General features: G+C 37.4%; 1 protein-coding gene across 4 annotated transcripts; it reads right to left on the bottom strand.

Annotated features, from left to right (window-relative positions):
• Positions 1-13,500: 13,500 nt before the first annotated feature.
• Positions 13,501-16,576, bottom strand: LOC145431569 (uncharacterized). 4 transcript variants are annotated; one of them, XM_080307561.1, is made up of 6 exons: positions 15,842-16,576; positions 15,489-15,651; positions 14,886-14,987; positions 14,306-14,480; positions 13,996-14,161; positions 13,501-13,843 (listed from the first exon to the last, which is right to left on the bottom strand). In XM_080307561.1, exons 3-5 carry the CDS (start codon positions 14,938-14,940, stop codon positions 13,996-13,998), a joined length of 396 nt encoding a protein of 131 aa, XP_080163687.1. In that variant the 5' UTR covers positions 14,941-14,987; positions 15,489-15,651; positions 15,842-16,576; the 3' UTR covers positions 13,501-13,843. The 4 variants fall into 4 exon arrangements, with proteins under 4 accessions (XP_080163687.1, XP_080163685.1, XP_080163684.1 ...); XM_080307559.1 differs by lacking the exon at positions 15,489-15,651 and having other exon boundaries at positions 15,842-16,575; XM_080307558.1 differs by lacking the exon at positions 15,489-15,651 and having other exon boundaries at positions 14,886-15,032; positions 15,842-16,571.
• Positions 16,577-22,817: the final 6,241 nt, after the last annotated feature.

Here is a 22,817-nt window from a genome sequence, read left to right as displayed (position 1 = left end):
AAGAATTAGGAAGAATTTTTCATCAAAACTGGACCAGCTATAAATATTGTTCACGTCAAACTGAAATCCAACGCTTATCTTGTTTTTCTCTGCAACAGCATGCTGTATAGCATACCGTAGAATTAAATTTTCTCCTGGGGTTGAGAACAGGTCTCCAAACAGCCTATATTCACAAGTGCCGTGGATGATGTTCTTTTGCTGAGAGATGATAGAGAAAGAAGAGTTTGTATCCGTCTCTGGTAGAAGCACAGTTCCTTAGAGCCTTGCTGCTTGTGAACTTGCAGTTCCACATTGCAGGTAGTTTGCATGTTTTCCAGCACTCCTCGTTACAGTATAAAATCCAAGTTACATGGGTAGACGATGTACAGTATAACCTACACTACGCACAAATGTACACATCAAAATTGTGCGCAGGCAATTCATTTATTTATTAATTCTGTTTTCAGACTAAGACTGTTATGTGCCTGTGTGCGAACGTGTGCGTTCTCACTTAGCCATTATACAAGACATGCGCATTCACATCCAATTATACCAAGAAACATCAAGGGACCAAACACTCTCACCATACCTGTCAAATGCCACAGCATTTCCTACTCACTCTACCACTGTGTTACCTTCTTTTCTGCTGCTCTGTTTCTTTCTGGGGGTGCTTTTTTATTATGCTTTCCTGTGCGCTTTCTATGTTCCTCCTTACTCCCTCTGCTGCCATTAAGAAACCTTTCAATTCCGTAAGAGCTGAGGTGACTGCTGAAAGAGTTTGAAGAGCTGCGGTTCATGGCAGCTTATTCTTGTAGCACTTATTTTATATTTACTGTCATTTATAAAGATATACAGACGATGTAACAGAACACAGGTGAATGAAATGCATGTGAAATTCAATCAAATTTGGTAGGTGATAAACTAAGCAGAGTATAAATATATATATAGAGTATTAGAGGATGATTTAAGTGCAACGGGTTGTGACATCACACAAAGCAGCATTTTATTTGTTGTGTTTTTTATTATTGTTCATCTGCCAAGTGTAGAGCCAAGGCATGGGCATTTTACCAAAGTCTTTTGTTTGTCTCTCTGATTGTTGGCAAGATTGTGCACAAACAAAAGTTGGTGGAAAGAAAGAAGCCATTACATTTTGCTGTAGCTGTCGATAACTGTCCTTAATGTTATGAAATATTGAATTGGGTTCAGCAGAACATGTTATCTGTGCGATCTTTTAGTTTTGCAGTCCATTTGACATCTGCTCCATTTGTCATGGCCCTGAGTCGGTTTATCTCGGTTTATGACTACTAGTGTTTTGGTTGCTGTCTTGTGATTCTAGCTCTCCAGTTCCTCTGGGTTTGTGATTTTTAGTTCTTCGGTTTAGTTTTCCCCTTCTGTTTAATTCTCTTGTTCCCCAGTCAGTCGTGTCTCATGTCACTCCTGTCCCTATATTCCATCTTCCTTATGTTCAGTATCAAGTCCGTGTCTCTGTACCTGTTGTATGCCTTCTGTTTTATTTTGATGTTCCCTGTTCTGTGTTCAGTTTCTGTCCCCATATTTTCTCTGTGCCTGTCCTGATCCCTTGTCTAGTCAGTCTTGTCTCTATGTTCCCTCTGTTACCATGTCATTTATGTCGTTGTGTTAAGCTTGTGTCTCTAAGTCCGTGTCTGTGCATATGTGTCATATTTCCTGTTTTATTTTGATAGTCCATGTCCTACGTCGATGTATCTCGAGCTATGTCCTAAAACCTAGGCCGCATCCTTCGTGGTCTACGGGTCCTTCGAAGACCGAGAAGGCTGGAAGTGAGAGGCTGTGAAATGGGACGGTCTGGCCTTCAGATTTGTGTTATCGCTGTCTCTGTGGAGTTTAATAAACTCAGCCGTCTGCTCCTTGCTATCTAAAATATAACAGGACACTGGCGTAAATTCTGTTTAATCAGTTTTCTGTTTGACGTTTATTCAGCTGTGTGAAAACCCCGGAGGAACCCATCCGAGGGATTAATAAAGTTTTATTTAATCTAATCTAATAACTTTAATCTCAGCCACACCAATTTACTCAGGAACAAATAAAACACTGAAAAAAGACAAACAATAACATTTTTAAGTTATCTAAGTGACTTATATCATGTTTATGTTCATGTTTATCATGTTTAACCTGAGTAGCGAAAGACTGCAGGAGGTCTGAAAACGATGTGCTGAGAATCCGCTGTTCTCGCCGACTCTAATGACCCTTGAACCCCCAGACATCTCCGAAAACGTCGGAGCACTTTTGCAAATATGTGATGTCTTGATAAACTTTACCATGAAGGACACACCCGACCCATCCTTCAAATTCGGGGAAATGAAGGATGCCTTTGTTGGCCGCGTTTGGAGCAGCCTTTGAATTGAGACAGCCTTCATCGCCTTTAGCAGCAATAACACTTAAATAAAAATGACTTCATCAGTGTCTCATATCATTGTGGAGGAATTTTGGCTAAGGATATAGTTAAGGTCTGGACTTTGCCATAACGACACCTTGATTCTTTTCCTTTCAACAACCCAATATGGGACAAGCTTTCTGACAGAATAAGATGTTCAGAATTTCTTTCAATTCAGTCCCACTGGAGGGCTTTTCTATTATGGTCAGTCCAGAGGGCAATTATGTTTTTCATATCGATTGAAGAACTTTTTTTCCTAATTAAAATTAATTAATCAAATTGAATTACAAAGTGTGACAAACAAGCAAAGAAATGAGAAACGAGGAAGGGGCTAATACTTTTTCACAGCAATGTACCCTCTTAATTCCTATGGAAATAGTGAGGGTGTAAGCCTTCCACAGGACTGCAGGAAAACTTTCTTTTTTGCATGAGTGTATGTTAGACTTTACAGGCATGTACAAAAGCACCCTGAGTCACAAGTTCCTCATTCCTACTTCTCACTCTCCTGTCACGGTTTGCTTGGTGTCCTTGCAAGTAGTTAACATGATTTGCATACTCAGTGACACAATGCACCGCACTAATTTCTGGGAAATGTAAAATCGGACACTCTGAAAACACGTGGGTACCTGAGGCAGAGCAAAGAGTGTAGTGGGCTAAGTTGCATCAGGTTATCTCACACTTGAACACTGTGCTACAATGTGCATATGGGTGCATTCATGTTTCCAGAATCGCCCGGGGCTGAGGGATTCCCATATTGACAGGTCTACTGCTGGCTCCTTTGGTGTTATCAAACTAGTTCAGATTTCTTCCTTTCATCTTGCCTTATAAAGACTCTTCACTTGATCACACAAAGAAGCTCTTGCTGTGGTGCTAAGTAAAGAATGTAGCACATCCTCGGACAAAAATTAAATGAGGCAGAATTTTAAAAAGCAGCAAATATATCAGCCTGACTACAGATGTAATTACAGGAGATAGATGGAAACATGAAAATGGACATTATATAAGCTAGTAGCTGGACTTTACATAACAACACGAACATACTAAGCTTAAATTATCACACCTTATAAGACTTTTAGTTAATAGAAACCCTACCTGTACTTTATCATATAAAATCTGTGACAACTGTAGATCAGTCTTAAAATACAAAATATACTCTTAACCCCAGATGGTCCTCAGAAGTGCTTAAAGAGTCACCTTTGCCAAGGAAAGAGGAGATAAACCATCAAGATGTTATCAAGGTGTAATATGTGAAACTCCTCTACAGAGACTAGATAGGGAAAGCTGCCAATTCATTCTCTCTGCACCAGATGGATTATTTACTATCTCGAGTTTTAGTAGTGTTTGTTCTGGCATTAGGAGACAGAATGTCTTACTCTCCAACAGTGATAGATTTGTTTTTAAATACAGGAGGGATTATTATTTATTAACCTCTTGAGTTTATCACATTTTTTTAAATGTATGTTACTTACTATAGTATGCCAGGTGTGCCTTTAATGTGTTTCTGTATTAGTCAAGTCACCCATGAAAAAGAGATCACATTACATTTCCTAGCCAACAAAATAAGGCTTAGATTTAAAAATAAAATCCTATTACACTTGCCCCTACAATGTGATGAGTGTATGAAGTGAAAGCTACTGAGACACATTTCACACTATTTTAGACTTCTGTCACACATCCCTTTGACAGAGTCTTTAATCATCTTTAGTCTTTAGCCATGAAACCTTATTCCTACTGCCCTAAAGCAGCAGATAGCCTGCTAGTATGGACACATGAGCTGTGAGAAAAAGAGATTTTTCTGTTATCCTGTCTGGACACCAAGGTGTGGTGAAGTAGGCAGGCTTTTTTTTTTTCGAGAAAATTCAACACAACAGAATGAGCCGAGCTGCATGAAATCCAATCAAATCTAACGACAGCTGGCGTCTTGTTGTCTGTGAAAGTCCCAGAACTCTTTTGGATCTACAAGGGATCTCTAAGGCACCCTGATGCAACCAGTAGGAATATAGCTGTAAAATGCACTAGCCTTTGTTTTTGATGGGGTAAACGTCAATGTTTATCATCAGCACAAAAGTTTATTTCGAAACTTTTGACTCACTAACACGCAGGAAGCGACGAATGACATCAAAATCTGTGGTTGCAGAGCAGCACTGGTCAATTCTGTAAACAACTTAATACTGTTCCAAGAAAGATTCAGTGGGAATTGAGGTACTGTGCACATAGCAACAATATATCATTGCTGAAAGTTCATTGTGGGTGAAACTTATCATAGTTTAGTTATACGTGTGGCATGCAACAAAAAAAGTGCTAAATGAGTTGTTTTTGTCAAAAAAAATGTAATTGTGTTATTTAGGTATTGAATTTTAAATAAAAACATTTGAAGTTTGGGTAACAGGATACATGTAAAGTCTATTACTGCCACTATGTTATCATTAAAGTAACCTTATAGCATGTATTGCTTTTGAGACTTATTTTTTTCTTAAATCTCTGCTTGCAGTAATGCAGTTATCATACTTATAATCAAAGTGTTTAAAAAGTTTGTCTCATACAATAATTTATTTACATTAAAATGCATAAGTATGGCCAAACATGCAGGGAGGGAATATGTAAGCTGCCATTCTGCAGCTATGAAGTGACCACTGGAAGAAAAACAAACCCAACAACACGTTGTGTACATAGCAAGACAGTACCGAAGTACCAGATCAGGAGCAGGGTAGAGAGTCAGAGTGAAAGTAAGACAGGTGAAGAGGTAGATAAGTGAGAAGGGGACAGAGAGTGCTAGTAAGAGGTTAAGCACACACACTTACACCTGCAGTTAAAGCCTTCACCCTGCCATATTATCCCTGGCCTTGCCCCCCATGCTCACAGATGCCAAGAAATCCGATTTGCCAACTTTGGGAAGCTGTGTGTGACAGCCAATTACTGGGGAGAGGACTCCCAGTGGAGTCACCTCCTCACCTCACAGTCCAAACATCTGCCTGTCAGACAGTCAAGGGAGTCAGGTAGACTGAACAGCAGTAAGAGGACAGCAGTCTGGCGAGCGTATGTGGTTAAAAAATAAAAGCTTCAAATATTTTTCGCCTGAGTTGCTAGTTGTCATACATCTGAGATTGAATTATCACTATGACTCATAATTTTAGGGTTCCCTTTGCTAGAAGATGCTGCAGGGGCTATGGAGCAAAGAGTGATTTACATGCAGTATTGTTATATTATATTCCATATAAGGCTGCTTGTGTACCCTATAAATCTGTGATGTAGTGTTTTTATCAAGGTAATATATGCCCTCATAAACAGTACAGGATCTTCTCAGTTTATTAAGACTGTTTGGCCGGAAATCAATGATATACATTTATGATTGTCTCAGAGATAACTGCGAGGCGTCATTAAATAAATAAACAAACAAACACGAAATAGCTTGTGTTCACCCCGCTTACACACTAACACTGTTGGGTTGAAGAGACTTCATGGAAACAGCAACTCTCTGCATATATGCGATATGATTGAATATTTAGATCCATAATAATGTTGTCTGAGCGAAATTTTTTTACGAGGCGGCCAACTGGAAATTCACTTCAGAAGCTGCAGCAGGCATAGCAAGACTGATCCTGACGGAGGAGATTATGTTGTAATAAATAAGAAGAATCCAGCGTTTACAACTGGATTATACCCACTTGTTGACATGTTGAAAATATTTTGTTTATTAATAATAATAATCATAATAAATGCATGGAGTCTAGCACAGAAAACAGTCAGCTTTACTTACTGTTAGGTGGTTAATGAGACAGGAGTAGGAGGTCAGGCAAGGGCTGTCTCACTCCACTGAAACCGTAGCCAAATGTTCTCTGCCGGTGTCATCACTGTCACGGAGCTTATCGCCATGGAGGAAGAAAATGAAGGAGAAGCTTACTGCAGATGGGAGAAGTTTTGCCTTCTAACATGTAGTTAACAATGTGAAATATTGTCAAACATTCATAACCCTGTCTGTGGAATGGAAATCCTGTGGTTTATGCCACTTTCACCCCACATGACATGGATTTATGTCTTGTGTATAGTTCCTCATCAGGCCAGATGCTACCCTGTGCGTCAGAAAACGGTGGTTACAGCGTAGCGCGTGCATTAAAGAAATTATGCCAAGGGCTCCTGACCAAGTGTCCGTTCGTGATATTGTGTTAATCAGGAGCATAAAAGCTGAGTGACAAAACCTGTTCAATTGTTAAGATTGGGCAGGATTATAAATACATATTCAATTTACAATAAAAAAACCCAAAAACGACTGATTATGGAAGTTGTCAGTTGAAACGGTCAATTCTGATTCATTTTTAAAATGAATTTCTATGCTATTAAATCATGCACCAGTTTGGAGTTTCGGTCCAATATTTAAAGCTGCAGAAGGCACAAAAAAGAGAGAAAAACTCAGCCCTCATCATGCACCTCTCCCCTCTCTTTTTAAGCCCTTCTTAACAGACAACTGGGTTATATATAAGCTGAACTGCAATACAGTGAAAGTTAAGTTTGAAATTTTTGTCAGTTTACACCAAAAACAGATTGCCTATCCTGCCTTTAATAGTACATATTATATGTAAAGCAGAAGACATTTAAAAATCCCAGAAAAACACTGCAAAAAGAAAAATACGTTTTAAATCCCGACTTAGAAGACCTTTGAAATTCCACAGTAATTGCAGAAACTCCATGCACTTCCCAGTCTGGTGGAAACTAAATGATCAATAGCTAGTAAATTCATTTGAAGCTGGGGCCAAGGGAAGAGCAAGCTAAAGTTTAACTTGGAAAATGAGATTGCTTGACCCTGGCCATGCAGTACAACATCAGTTTGTCATGATTAATCTCGCTCTGTCTTCTTTTCTTCTCCTTTTTTCCTCTGCAGCTCATTTTTGTTGTACAAAGGACAGTCGATAAATGAATAAAAATTGAGTGAATTGGAAGGCATAGTGCAATATGTCCAGCCGCTATACCCTCCCACCTGAAACACATTATGACAGAAAGATATGGAAAAAGGGTGAGAAGAGGGGATGCGGGGTGAAAGAAAGTCCCACATTTCTCGGCGAGCAGTTAAATTGAAGGGGAAATAATATGAGGCGTGTCAAAATGCAATATCAGGCCGTTTACTCCAATGTTTAAGCCCGTCTTTGACTCCGGTGCTTCCCAAGAGAAGCAGAGGATTAAAATGGCAGAGTTATACGTTGTAAAAGGGGAAGGTAGATGGAGAGATGGAAATGAATACGAGGTGGAGGAAAAGGCAGTGAGAGAGAAAGTGAGAGAGCAGCTGGTAATGGGGAAATAAAGAGTGTAATCTCCAACTCAAGCAATAACATTTAGCTATGAAACGGTGTGTGGAGGGCACACACACACATTTACAGCAGTCCAATAAATAGTTCTGACCTGAACAATTTCACAGCTTTAACTGCAGGCCAGTGGAAAACCCATCCACACTCACACACACACGCACAGACATAAATGTCCTTGCCCTTCAATGGAGGCAAACACATACATACATCCGCATTTTGAGTTACTTTAAGTTAAACTTGTTAACATACCTTCAGGGCCCCGGAATAGATTTGATGTGCCAGCAGCAATCAGGCAATGGGCACATTGCTGAAAGATTGTGATAGAAAGACATATCTCTACTTTTCTGAAATGATTCGTAAATCTAAACTGTGAAGTGAAGCAAGAAAAAAAAAAGTCCTTTTCCCCACCTGATAAGGACAAACACGCCCTCAGAGCAAAGACATGGCTATCTCCAGAGGATACTTCATATAACCACAAAAACATTTTTTTTCATCCGCTGCTTCCTCCATTCTTCTTTCTTTCCCCTTGCATATGGTGAGATGTATTTTTGAAGCATTCCTCAGAGTACCACACATACACACAAATGAAATGGCACACAGTTGCCACTGCTCACAAGTACAAAGATCTACACAAACACAACCAAACAATCCCCTAGCTGCATCAGGAGACAGTTAAGGTCTTACAGTGGCCTGGGGCACAAGGATTGCTGCTTAATAACTTGCCCGGGGCATCAACCTGACAACACTTAGTGTTAAACACACAAACATGCATACACACAAACACACACGCAGACACAGCGTTGAAGCTGTCTGTGCATCTGACAGTCAGACACTTTATGTATCACCCTTCTTTCTCTCATCTCAAGCAGGGGATTTCTTTGTTCTCAAGGGAGGAGCTGAGAAATGCTGTAGCAAAGTAAAGCTTTGGTGTTGATCAAATCAATTAAAAATTAAAGAAGTCCACCTTGAAGCAGAACTTGTGTTATTCCCTAGTTTTAGGTCCCATTAAAACAGATGTGCACATAGTAATTAACGTATAGTGTGAGCACAGGGCAGAAAATGTGTATTTGTCCCTTTCTTTCTATTTAAAACATAGTTTGGGTTTTTTTTCAATAACTGATAAAAACAACACGTCTCTTCTTTTTTTACATGGTATGTTAACTTAGCTGATCAAACAACTTTTATATTAACTGTCAAACTGTGAAAACTTAGTTAAATTAAATTTAATTAACTTAAAGCTATTTCAGAGTTAAATTAAAAACCTTGTGTGATGTAAAATTGCCAGTTTTTCTAGTCAAGATTTAGCTTCCATCCATTACAAGAGTGTCAACAGTGCTACACTATACTTAGCTATCTTCCTGAATGTCCCATTATGTCCTCTTGCACTTGTACCTCTATAAGGTGGCATAGTTGGACAGGATAGTTTTCAGTCTAGAGGTTCACAAGAAGATGATCTTGAAAAAAAAACATCAGATCAGGATTGATGGCCAGATCTTTTTGATCACCCATAACATATTATAATTTACTGCACTGCAGGTTGCGAGCTTCAGTCGCAACATCATTTCAGTCCATCATTTCTAAAGCACATCTTTCCACCTTTGACCTTCTGACACCCTACTTCATCAAGCCAAGCTCCCAAAATCAAGTTTCTTCTCTTGTCCATTCCCCTCTTTTCTCTGTTTCCATTATTTTGTCACTGCCCTAAAATCCAGCCCATAATTTGGTGCTCCTGACCTTCTTTATGAACACCAAATCTTTGCCTTTTACTTTGGAAACAATAATCCATTAATTTCTGTTTCATTCTCCAAGCGTTAGACTTTGTTTTGTATATAACTTTGTAACTTGTAACTTAAGTTCTTGGAGTTTATTTTATACAGTGCCCTTACATTCTTACTCTCTAAGGCAAAATATGTGTAATATTACTTCAGTAGCTTGTTGCTTTTGCTGTTCATAAATTCATAGTGTACCTGTGTGTGACCTATATGAAATCATTTTTAGATTCTGGAGACGGCAGTGCTTCTTATAATTAGCGGAGCTGTTTACTATACGCACAAGTGCAGAAAGACACATTAGTTATGGCTAAGGTAGCCTTTTACTGTGAACTACAATAAATACTTTTAAGAAAAATATGCTTAGAAGGCAGATATGTTTTTCTTTTTTTTTTTTTTTGGCAGAAATAAATTGCTGACACCAATACATTTAAGTTTAGCATATTAAGTTATAACTGCTTTATAAACTGTCCCCAAATGGGTGGATATGCATTTGAGTTGATTTTTCACAGTCCGGTATGTGAACATACATTTATACATGTGTAAAAGCTTGTCCATCATTGAGTTTAAGAAGTTGGTCACTGTTCACATCTGTGTGCCTCTACAGCAACAACACTTGCTTAAGTTTACACGTAGAGGGACAAAGGAATGTAGAGGAAAATGAGCTATCAAAATGAATTTATCCTATAACATCTTCTTCTTTTGGTTATGATGTATGTCAGTGTCCATCTAAAAGAAAAAAAAGATTCAAAAGTCTGGAGAAAAAACAGTAAAAAAAGATTCTTTTTTTTTAGGTTTTATTATTTTTGAGGTGCTGAAATGTGATGGCCAAACAAGTTGTTAGTCTTGGACCTTAATGCTTTATTCCAGGTGACTGAGTACATCAACATGACATCATTAATCGATATTATTACAAATTTGAATTTTTTGCTATTTGTGAAACATTGTTTCACATGTCTGTGAAGGTTCTCAGTCATCCAGGTCATCGTAGTCAAAGGAGCTTGGAAAGAAAAGCGTCTGGACTTCTTTAAGTTGCTTGAAGATGTTTCACCTCTCATCCGAGAAGCTTCTTCAGTTCTAAGGTCAAATGGTGGAGAGTTTCACATGATTTTAAATAATCTCTTACAAGCAGGATTGTGTCGGTGCGATAGTGCTATGACTAAATTCAACTCCAGACTGTATTTAGCTGAGCAGGCCATACCAAATTGTATTTGGAAAAAGACATTATAACATTAAAGACATTACTAATAATGAAATTCCAGAGCAAATGGGAACCATATGTGGTTCTGATAAAATTAAAATGAAAGGAAATTGGATAAAAAGTAAACAGGTTTTGAAAATACTGCAGCAACATACTGTGATATGTATTTTACAAAAACAATAATAATAACAGCACTGAAGCTGATAAAACATACTGCCACAAAGAGAAAGGATATACTGGGAGTGTGTTTATGTTGCTTTCTGTTAATGAGTGTTTGCACTTCTAACTGACAGGAATAATTATCTGTACTGAAAGAGATGTACTTAATGAAAAGCACATACTCCACACTGGCAGAGGCACACACATGTACCGAGGTCTGAACACAGGGGGAGGGTGGTGTTGGAGGGGAAACATGGAGATGGCGGAGGGTGCTTGGAAAGTACAAAAGACTTGCACATACAATCCCATGGTACTTTGAGAAAACTCAAGTCCGCGCATGCTTTTATTTCTGATACAAAGGGAGCGACAGAAGAAAAAAAAGTTGGGCAAACTTTGCTAAAAGCCTAAGGCAAAAAAAGAAAAAAAAAAGAGAGAAAAGAAATAAAAACTCCACTACATAAGCTACAGCAAGTGAACTTTTCACATGAGGATATACTAAAAAGTACATTTTTCTGGCAGAACCAAATAAAATATCAATTTATCTGTACAGTGCAAGTGCTTTTTGAAAAAACATGCATCTGTTGGAAAATTCATGAATTGCTGCAAGCATTTCATGGTGAGGTTGGTATTGGCTGATAATCATCAGTGAGATAATCAGCTCAGGTTCAAAGACCTTCATCTGTCTCACCAAATGAAAAACGCTAACATGTCCCTCTTTTGTGTTTTCTTTCTGTAGCTTTGAGCCACTCAGGATTTTACGAACACATGAGCTATCCCCTGAGTGTAGCTTCACCTTTCAACTACAAATCTCCATCTGTCTCAGTAAGCATTGAGGCTCTCCTTATACTCTTCCCTGGAGTATGGGGCTAAAAAAAATAAGACATTGCTGCGGGAAAGAGGATGATTTGTGCTGGGGATAACTAAGGTGTTGCGAAGTCATTCTTTACTTACATAAGTAACTCTGGAGTGGTGAAAAGGACAAGCAGGGTGGTACACGATATAATGATGAAACTCTCAGGCCACGAAGAGCAATAATATGCCCCAAAAACTACACTTATTTAAAATAATGTAAGATACTTTTTCTTTGCCAATTAACATCTCCAATTTCAATAAAGTTGGGAAGCTGTAGACAAAAACAGAATGTAATGATTTGCAAATCGCATAAACATGCATTTTATTCACAAAAGAACACTGCAAATTGTCAAATCTTTAAACTGATAAAGTGTTTTACTATTTCATGAAAAATAATAGCTCAATTTGAATTATAAGGCTGGAAGACATCTCAAAAAAGCTGGGCACATCAGGAAAAAGGAAGGACTACTAAGAAAAAACAGTTGTGGGGACAGTTTACAAATGATTATGTTTACTGGTAACAGATAGTAATATGAGTGGGTATAGAAATCTGAAAGAGATAGAGCTTGTTAGAAATAAAGATGGGCAGAGGCAGAGGTTCATCAATCTGCAATAAAACTGACTCTAGAAACTGTGAAACAAGTTCGGAATAATGTTTCCCAACATGAATTTAAATCTAAAGGAACATTATTTTTCTAATCAGCTGCAGTACATGACATAATCACTGTCATTTTCTAGAAAATCTTTTGTAAAATATCAGTTTATGAGATTTACAAATCATTGCATTCTGTCATTATTTACATGTACACAGCATCCCAGCTTTTTAAAGTTGCACATCAAACTAAAGTTCATAAAAAGTGCAACAACAAAAGAAGTATAGAAATCGTTTTAAAATATCACAACACTGAACAGTGAATTGTTACATTAAATCTATTTGACTGATAGTAAACAATATGGAAGCTTTTGCATTTTGCATCAGAATATGTTAAATGGATCAGTGGTTGAGTCATAGCAACATATTTGAGTCAAACTGCTCTCTGTGAGCATGTTGGTCAAAAGTTGCTTGAAAGTTGTGATAAACTTGCAATTTGCACCCCTCCTAATGCTTGCTACAATCCTTAAAGACTATAGCAGAATTAATTAATCTTCACTGAACATGTGCTGACAGGAGCCTAGCCTTCCTTTACACTCTAATTGTTCCAGTGAGACTGAGGCTCAAAATGATACTCATCTTGAAGGGTGTGTGATTCCATGTTAGTGGGTTGGCCCCCCTTGACAGCCATTTGCTTGTCTCATTCTTGTAGTGATCCTTTATTACAGTTTACTTCAGACTAGACTAATATGCATATCTGGCAACTGCTATAGTGTGCTGCATGTGTGCATATGCGTCTCATTATGTGTTTTTCCCTTGCCAGAATACACATCTTGACTGGCTGTCAGGTATTTGTCAGATACACTGTTAGACATTTTATTGTATTTTTACAGCAACTTACTGGCAACACTATTGCCAGTAAGTTACTGTAATTACTGATCTACAGTATCTTTACTGTTGTGATGTTTTACAGTTCAACCACTTTACTGTAAACATATATTACAGTATAACAGCTTTACTGTAAACGTGGTTTACAGTTAGAAAGACTTACCGTGATTAAGTTTTATAGTATCACTGTACTGCAAATGTGGTTTATGGTATAACACTGTAATTGTGTACAGTATAATTTGTTTAGACTGTAATTGTGTTTTACAGCAAATAAAAATAATGTTAACATTCATATTCAATATAAGAACATTTACAAAAACAATATAATTCAATAAAGTAGTCTCAGAATAGTGAATTAAACCAACATTTATTGTTGATATTTTTTTTAACAAGAAAAACATTTTTCAACTGAATAAAAACAATGTCAATAACCAAAATAAATAGAAGCGTACATGAAAACTACACAGTCCTTCACCTTTCTGTGTCTGATTTTTTTAAGGAAAACAGTTTTTCATTCCACTAAAAACAGGTCAAACCCACCAGCATGAACATTAAATAAACTATTACAATTGTAAAACAAAAATCATTTACAAAATGTAATAATTATCAGTGGGTCCCAGGAAATAGAATGTGACATGGGATTTAGATTTCCGTTACCAGGATGGTCGGGTTCAGCGTAGTCTTTATCACCACCTGTCAAAGACACATCATCAATATTCATGTTTGCTCAGGTTATTCACTTGTTCACATCTGTCTGAGATCATTCATACTGTTGTATGGATGAGTGTATAGTATGTATATAATTATCAGCTATGTAAAAGATATTATCATCTCTGTATTCTTACCTAGTTGGAAGTCCTCCATTCAAACTCAGAGAGCCGCTGGAGGAAGGTGGTGATCCGAGAGCTGATGCTTGTAACCTTCCTCTTTACGACACGATCTGTCTTGCAGCTTGTACCAAGTTTTGCAGGGCATTTTGTTCCCATGTCTGGATTGATCCTCACAAAGAACCTTTTAACGGAAAAAAGGCTGCTTTAATTTCAAAATTAAAACATACATTACAGCAATCACCTATATGTTTCTGCAACTGTAGTCAAGCTATCACATATATTTCATTCTTAAATGGTGTAAGCTTTAATGGTGTAAAGTATTTACCTCTGTATCATCTCCTGTGTGATGGACGCTGACTCCTGATACTCAAGGTTGAAAACGTAGTATGACGCAAAGAAGACAGCAAGGGTGCTGGCAAAGTCATGCATCTGCTCAGGCTCATAAAATACCTTGCCCTCCAAACTGATCATCCAGCGGCTTGCAGACATGAAATTATTCCCTAAAAACAGACAAGAGTCCAATAAGACAATGTGCTCACCGTTACAAATAAGGTTTCCACAAGAATGGTGGATAGCAGGCCTCACACTGTACAAAAATAGAATCCACACAGTTTGCTGCTATTTCTCTTATTATTTATTATGTAATGAAAATTATGATCAATTACAGGAAAAAACTGCCTAATGTTTTGGCATTTTGGCCTGTGCTGAAATGTTAGGCTGTTTTTTCCTGTTGGTCATTGTGTATAATAAATAAGAGAAACAGCAGCAAACTGTGTGTATTCTATTTTTATACAATATAAAACAGACAAACCCCTGTTAAGTAAGTTGTTGTGGGTACAAATACCACAATAATTACATAGATTTTTTACAAAAATATTACAAGAGGATTGAAAGTATTTACTTACCAAGCGCTATTACCCTTGGTGTGATGGGTAAGGTCATCTCTCTCTCAACAGACATCTTGGTGGAAAAAGCCTTTAAAACACAAACACTGAGGCTACATCACACTGTCAGCGCAGCCAGCAAGGGCAGGAGAACAGCAATGCACCACACTGGGCGGGAAAAGACAGAGAGACAATTGTTAATTTAATGTTGCATTTATTTAACCCTTGAAAAATATATTTACATAAGTAAATAAAAGAAAAAAAACACACAACCCATCTTTTCCAGAATAATTCAACTAATTGCTCTTTTGACCAACCTAACACAGACGTTACATGGTTTTCCTATGAAAAAGACCCTGGAAGACGTTGTATTAAAGGGAAAAAAACATGCTCCCCTTCCCACCTAAAAAAATAATAAATATTAAACTTAGGTTGGAGTTCCTCACGCCACCAACCTAATGTTATATTAACTTTTTAATGTTGTGTACTGCAGCTCACACAAAATTAAATAAAGCAGGCTAACCTACATGAGCAAGCTCAAAACTGGATAAGATTGTTTTAGCAGTCTCTAAATTTCCAAAAAAAAGTTGTCTTTCTTTATTCTCATTAAATGTGTATTTTTACCTGCTGCTTTAGCTGAAGCTAAATGTCCCACTGTTAGCATGGCCAGCTTCTCAATAGTCATAGAACAGAAGCGCAGGAGAACAATGCACCACACTCGGCGGGAAAAAGACAAAGACTGTCGTTGCGCCTGTGTTCTTCGCCCCTCCCCGTGGAAAATATATATCTAAATATATATTTAAATAAGAAAAGAAAAAAAACACACACAACCTATTTTTTCCAGAATAATTCAGCTAATGTGCTATTCCGACCAAGCTAACACCGATTTTAAGCCCCCTCCCCCCACACACAAAAAATATATATGCTCTTAAGAATTAATAAACGAGTATGTTAGGTAGGAGAGTCCTTTGCATTACCTTATGACGTCCCGTTTGCAGTTTCCACACAGAGGCCCAACAATAACGAGGTGCAAAATCTTTTGTCCTCTCGAGCATATCGTAATGAAGAGTTAACAAAGTTGGACTGTCTTTCCTCTCCTGTCAATCACTGGATCACAGGTCATGTCAGTCAGGATATGGAGTGGTGGTTGGTAGAGGTAGGTGGGTGGGCGGGGCCAGCATGCATTCAGTGTGTGTTTCACTAAGTTGGGTTGACTAGTTCCCAGAAGAGTTCTGTACATGTTGCACGTTCAGTAAATGAGCAATTCAGTTACTGCTCGACTGAGAAGCCTCCGCCAAATTATTACAATATTCTCCACTGACTGAAGTTCGCCTTTGGCAACGCAGTGGCAAGCACACATTTGCAGCAGCTGTGCATGTGCATACAACTGCATGCAGCAGATTAGATGATCAGAATTCTTGAACCTTACACACAGGCAAGTCCCCTAAAAAGTCAAAACCATAATACTTTCACTGGTATCATACTGACAAATGGCATAGGTTGGAGGAAAATCTGGAAATGGTTGGCAGTGAAAGAGTTAAAATGTAATGCACTATTGCAACCAACCACTGAAAGAGTAAAAATGCACAAACAGTATGATGAACCATTCAAATCACATAATACAGTAGCACTACTGCTAATGTGTTAACGGTAGGTATAACTACTACCGCAATTTTAAAAAATACAGTAAGTAAATGTAAATAACCTTAATATACCCATAATGCAAAGCAAATTACAGTAATTAACTGTAGAAATGTTTTCAGGTAAGTTACTGGGCATTTTGTGGTATTTTACTGTGAGAAATACAGCAAAGGTTAACAGTGTAGTCACTGGTAATGGGGATGAGTATTGCCTTGAAAAGATGACATGCTGACTTAGTCGAGAGAATGGTTATTGACGCCTTAGTGAAAAATAATCTCGCTGACTGTGACGGGAAAAATATGTTATATTCTCTCTTATCCAATGAGCTCCTCCTTGTTTTCAAACCTTTTAGCTTACTAATGACCTGCTACAAATGTTTGTAACAGTAGTGATAGTGCATGTATAACAAGCAAAAACCTCACTGTGACTATAGATCTATAGATCCGTACGTTTTGCATACAGACACAAGTTTATGTTCATAAGAATTGGGGACTAAACTGCACACTTTTGGATTTAATTTGAGGGCTTGAATAAAAATATTGCATATCGCCTGTTGAATCAAACTAGTAAACTACTACAGGCTCAGTCTGTTACCAGGCTAAGAATGATTCGTTTATAGTAATTTATATTTTCTAATCAGAAGTAACACCAGCAGATAATGTGACGAATGTTAACTCCTTCTGCTGAATCCCACTGTCAGCATGACATCTACTGTTGGCCGCACAAAATCATTCTCAAGACACGTCAGAGATGTGCGTACGCGCATAAATGTGAAGATAATCACACATACTTACTCATACACACACATACGCACACACACAGTGAACATATTCACGAGTGGCAGTTTTAAAAACCCATTTTCCCCTTGGTTAAGCAAGCAGCAACAACACTTGACTAATGGAAAACCCTGCTCCCAAATGAGGTCGGAGGAATTCTATCTTACACACGCTGGTCGTCGTGAATTCTAATAAAGTTTTCATCTCCTATAGGCGAGAATTCTTACAATACTGACTTTGTTTTGTTCCAAGAAGAGAATACCAATTAACCTTGTAAGCCAGACAAGGCTTGTCAGTTGTTCATGTTGTGAAAAAAAGTGAAGTGTGAAAGAAGAATAAGAATCAGGCGCTCCAAACTTTAAAACTTTATTATAACTGATAACAGTGTATTCACAAGTTTTCATGTTTGCATACATATAGTACTCATCACATTGGGTTGTGGTTTGGGACTTGGCCTTTTTGGATGGGATCCTATTTTAATAATTGAAATAAAAATAATTGAAATGATAAATGTAAGCACCAATCAAAGATTGTTTAAAACTGTATCTGACTGTTTCCTCAGTCATAGTAACAGTTTACACACATCTGCTTTTTCACATTTCACATTTTTAACCCACATAACATAAGAAAACATAAGGTTAAACACTAAGGTTATAGGAGTGACATATGTGGTGTCAAATATAAGTAATTAGCGAAGAAAAGGAACTCAAATGGATGTGTTTGCTTACAGTAGTTTCCTAACACATAGCAATGATGATAAATGAGTAAAATTAATATGATAATAAGGGACTAACAGGAGCAGGTTTCCTGCAGTGAGTACTAAAGTACTTTTTTTATACATTCACATGCTTACTTTTAATGTAATAGTTTACAGTGCTGTTTTTTTAAACTTATGTAGAGCCATGTTTAATTTTACAGTAGCTTTATCAAAAGCGCCCCTTTGCTCCACCCCCTCTGTTTTGACAGCTTAGTCCCCCTAGGCCACACCCATCTTTTAGAATTTATCATACCTTTGTTATAATTTATGTTCACTCTGTTACTGTTACTTTGATGCAGCCTACATTTGAACATCTGAACACTGTTTTGAATTAAATGTATGCAAAAAATAAAAATACAACAAATACTTTTCCCTCTCAGTGATATGCACACATATGTGCACCCATGGCAACCCAGTTTAGCGATAAGATCAGAAAACCCATCTATAAGTGGTAAAATAGATGCAGTCATATCTCATATGGTCTTCTGTATTCTATAGCAACAGATCCCTTTTTGGGACTATATCTTCCCCTACCAAAGTCCCTGGTGGAGACATGTACTTTGCAGCACATTTCTGAAAGACCAAAAGTCTGTTTTCTGTTATTTCTGTCTGGCCTTTTTCTGATCTTTATCTGACAATTCCCATAAAGCAAGAGATAGGGGATGTGCAAAATGTGTGTGTTCCCCTACCTGTTGCTCCCTGAACAGTTTCTTATAATTGGACTCTTTACGCGCCCACCTGTCATACTGACTCCTACTGTTGCTGGTAGTATTGTCCACTTTCTCCTGTCAGTCTGTGTTTGGTCATATGTGGCAGGGCTTTTCCCCCAGTATGTCTGTCTTGCTAGCACTGAAGGTGCCTCCTGGGTGTTACCTATGACGCTGCTCAGTGTTAGTGCAAGTCTTTGTGAGCCTGTCAATATGAAACAGCTATTGAGTAGCCCTTGCAATGACCCAGGTATAGTATGCTTTTCAAACAAATGTGCACTTTAAGTGCTCTTGTTATTTTTTATTTTCTTCTCTATTTTCTCAAATCCTTTTCTTTCTTCATATATTTTTCATGGTATGGTCCTAGGATTTTGTATTCTTTAGTTTAGGTTTCTGTTTCACTGTCTCACTGGAGTTGTAGTTTTGATTTCTGTGTTTCGGTGAAACCCTTGAATTCCAGCTTTGATTCATTCTAGTATATTGACAATCCCAGTTCATTTTGACCCTGTGATTCTTGATTTCATGTTATGTTTTTTTTGTAAGGATGAGTTTCAGTTTTGCTTCCATTGTTTTGATTCAAGGCTTGATTTTTATTAGCAGTAGCTCTAGTTCCTGCTGTTTTTCCTGTCTGTTCCACTGTCTCTGTTGTCAACTGAGTCTTTTTGTGTCTGTGTTTAATATTTGTATTTTATTTTTTGTTTTACTTTGAAGGTTGGTTTTCTTTCATGCTTTGTGACAGTTTTACTTCCTTTTTTGTGATTGTCTTCACCAGTGTGTAATTACTTACTGTACATGTGTTTGTCATTCCTTAATCAGCCCTGTGTCCTTTGTCAGAATGACTGTTGTGCTCCCACGGTTTCCTCTTGTTTCTTGTACCTCTTTGTACTCCACCTTTTTGGATAACTCTTTTTATACCTTTTGAACTTTGTTTACTTTGGGGTTGAAGACAGCCACAAGAAATGCTCTAAAAAAATAAAAAGCTTTAATTATCCTCCATTTGAGTCCTCCACAGAAATTTGTGACTACTCAGTGGAATCCAGAATATTTACAACAGCATGCAGGACAAACAGACTTAAAGACTGATTTGTCCCAGCTACCATGGTGCTTATTTTATAGTAGCTAGTAGTAGTTGAAGGTATAAGAAAATGCCTTTAGGTAAGAATACAGATATAGTAAACCCTGGAAATCTAAAGTTAGTGATCATGAAATGGCTTTAAGCATCTTTTAGATTAGTTATAAGGTTTTCTTTAACCTAATACATTTGATATCTTAACTTCCTGTAGTGACACAAACCGCAGCTGGAAGAAGACAGCCATGATGCCACACTGTTATGACTATATTGTCCTTTAAAAAAATGAGTTGATGTAAGTACAGGTGACAAATTTATCATCTTTTCATCAACTGCAATACTAGTTTAAAAAAAGGCAAGGTGAAGTTACCTGGACAGTATGATCGTGCAAAATTTAGATCAGCTATAAGATATTTATGAATCTCATTATAAGTGGCTTAATTTAAATGTAAATGCATTAATATAAACATACATCTTGTTTAAAATGTCAAAATTGATATTAAGCTAAGGTATTGCAAAAACTTTCAATTTATTCTTCTCAGTACTACAATTACTCTGTTAAGTTCTGCTAAAATGTAGTTTAAAAAATAAACAAGGAAAACCCCTCTGAGGTTGGTTTAAAAAAGCAATTATTATTATTACACATACAAAATCTTCTTTTTTTTTACCCTGAGATTTTAAAACCTTCTCTATGCTCTTAATTGCGATAGACATTCAGCACATACACAGTGTACCCTTAGATGAGCTCCCACCCTAAATTTGATAACCAGTTATGAATGTTTCACCTTACACGAAGCCATATGAAAAATGCAACAGTTCCCCTTGTCTGGCTTACAAGCAACCCTAACCCTGACTGACCAACGCAGAGTTGTTGCCACTTTTATCAACAAAGCTGGCAGAACAGGGGACTGAGCACTGAGTATCCTGACATCAGGTAATGTATAAATCCCTTTAAAGGGATATTGAGAACAGTATTTATTTGTTTTCTTATCAATAATTAGGTGAACAGCATAGTATATTAAATATAAAACTATAGTCTTGCAACATGATCACAAACAGGGTTTCAAAGGTCTGATTCACATCTGATGTTCTTATCCATCATCCTGTACCAACAGAGCGGCATCCAATTGCTTCCAAATTTATTTTTAAGGAGAACAGTGGCATAAACTAAGCCGTATTCCTATTATGTTCTAGGATTATGTGTTCTAAAAAAAGAAAATGACTTCTTAGGTTATACTTGCTTGTATAATTGCTTCTTAGGCCTTAATAAGAACATTTCATCAAGAACATACAATAATAACAACAGCATCCCTCCAAAGGGATATGTATGTGAACACATGAAAAGAATGAAATAATATGCATGTATTATTAAGTATGTGTGTGGGTTTTTTTTTTTTTTGTAAAATCACACAGAGAGATTCATTATTACTGTATAGTTTTTATATAGTGCAGTCAATTTTTATTAAGGGAGTGCAAAAGCAGCTCTTCAGTGATTAAGCAGACAGGCAAGTTGAGAAACAAGGACAAGAGGATGGAAAAGATTTTTTTCGACAGCTAACTCATTATCTATGTTGTTATCCTCCAGTAGCCAGCTCTTTTCCCTTCTCCTTCTTTCTGTCTCTCGCTATCTGTCAATGTAGGGATAAAATCCCTCTCTCCTGAAGGCTTAGCAGAGATTATCCCAGTGTCCCAGGGGAGGGTGGAAGGGGTGCTGAGATGCCACATTACAGATGTAGCAAACGTTAAAGTGAATTTAATGGGCCTAGGGTTGAGCAGGAGGGGCAGGCAAAGGAGAAAAGCCAAGATCAGGTGTGGATATCCTACCTCTTCTTGTTATTCCTACCTTCATCGTGTTTTTCTCTACAAGCATTCCTTGTCGTTTATCCCTGCGCTGTTACTAGCCTCAGAGTTTTTTCTACACATCCATCTACCTGCACCTGCTCCGCTCTCATTAACCTGAGACCACTTCCAAGCATCACATAAAAAAATGTCTTGAATGAATATCACACATTTCCTTATGTGCCATCCTTTCTCAAAACATAAAGTTTTTTCTATACGTTTCTAGAATGTTTCACAATAACAACGTTGTTAAGAAATGACACGACATAATTTGAATTACATACAGGAAACATACAAAGAGTGTAAAAACAGTAACAATTTTCTAAAAGGCTAATGAATTTTGCTACTTTCACTGTTTGATTAGCATGCCAAATAGAAGACACGAAATATCAGTTACTTTCAGCATCTGTGGAAACAGAAAAGGTCATTCACTACACAATGATGCGCCTAACTTTGGTTATCTTCTACTGTTTGAGCTGCTCTAAAAAGCACAAGAATGTTTTTCTGCCTTTTACTTTTACTAGTAGCTAGCCGTTTTTTAAGCTGGAGTGGTGACTAGCTTGTCACTTAATGCACAAGTATAATTATCAGTTTGACAACTTAGATTATTATAATAGTTTGGCTTTACTGGCTTTATTCTAGAATGAAATACATTCATTTGGACTCTAAACACTATCTGTCAGGAAAGGATATTAAGTAGAAAAAGTATCCTCTCAGCAGCATTGATGCATTTAATTACACTTACACAAACATTCAGCATCACTCCATTTAGTTCATATTTCCCTCTTTAGTACCAATCATTGTAGTGTTTTAGTGCATCTGCTGTAGCTGCAGAAAAAAACCCCACACATCTGCTTGTTGTTGACACAAGAACTGCGTGCACGTTTGTTTCCATTTATCTTTTCTCTCTCACAAATGCAAAGTTTTTTATCTAATACTTACTGTGATCAAGTTGTGTTTGAAATTCTGTTGCTATTCAGTACATGTCAAAACTACGTACAAAAAGTAGCTCTCACAAACCCAGCAATCTGCAGATTAGGAGCCAAAGTAGCCACACACACACACACACACACACACACACACACACACACACACACACACACACACACACACACACACACACACTTGCGTGCGACAGTTGGGCAGTGTTTTGAGCTTTAAATC

Source organism: Astatotilapia calliptera, chromosome 10 (assembly GCF_964374335.1).
Source record: "Astatotilapia calliptera chromosome 10, fAstCal68.1, whole genome shotgun sequence".
In the NCBI taxonomy this organism is placed as follows: domain Eukaryota; kingdom Metazoa; phylum Chordata; class Actinopteri; order Cichliformes; family Cichlidae; genus Astatotilapia; species Astatotilapia calliptera.
The sequence above is the reverse complement of the archived record's forward strand: the minus strand, read 5'-3'. Positions and strand labels throughout refer to the sequence as shown.

Bases quoted from the DNA above. Each gene is read 5' to 3' on its own strand.
- LOC145431569 (XM_080307561.1), bottom strand. From the start codon at position 14,940: ATGTCTGTTGAGAGAGAGATGACCTTACCCATCACACCAAGGGTAATA. The intron at 14,481-14,885 runs GTAAGTAAATAC...GTCTGTTTTTAG, and splicing joins ACCAAGGGTAATAGCGCTTG to GGAATAATTTCATGTCTGCA. The intron at 14,162-14,305 runs GTAAATACTTTA...TTCCGTTAAAAG, and splicing joins ACACAGGAGATGATACAGAG to GTTCTTTGTGAGGATCAATC.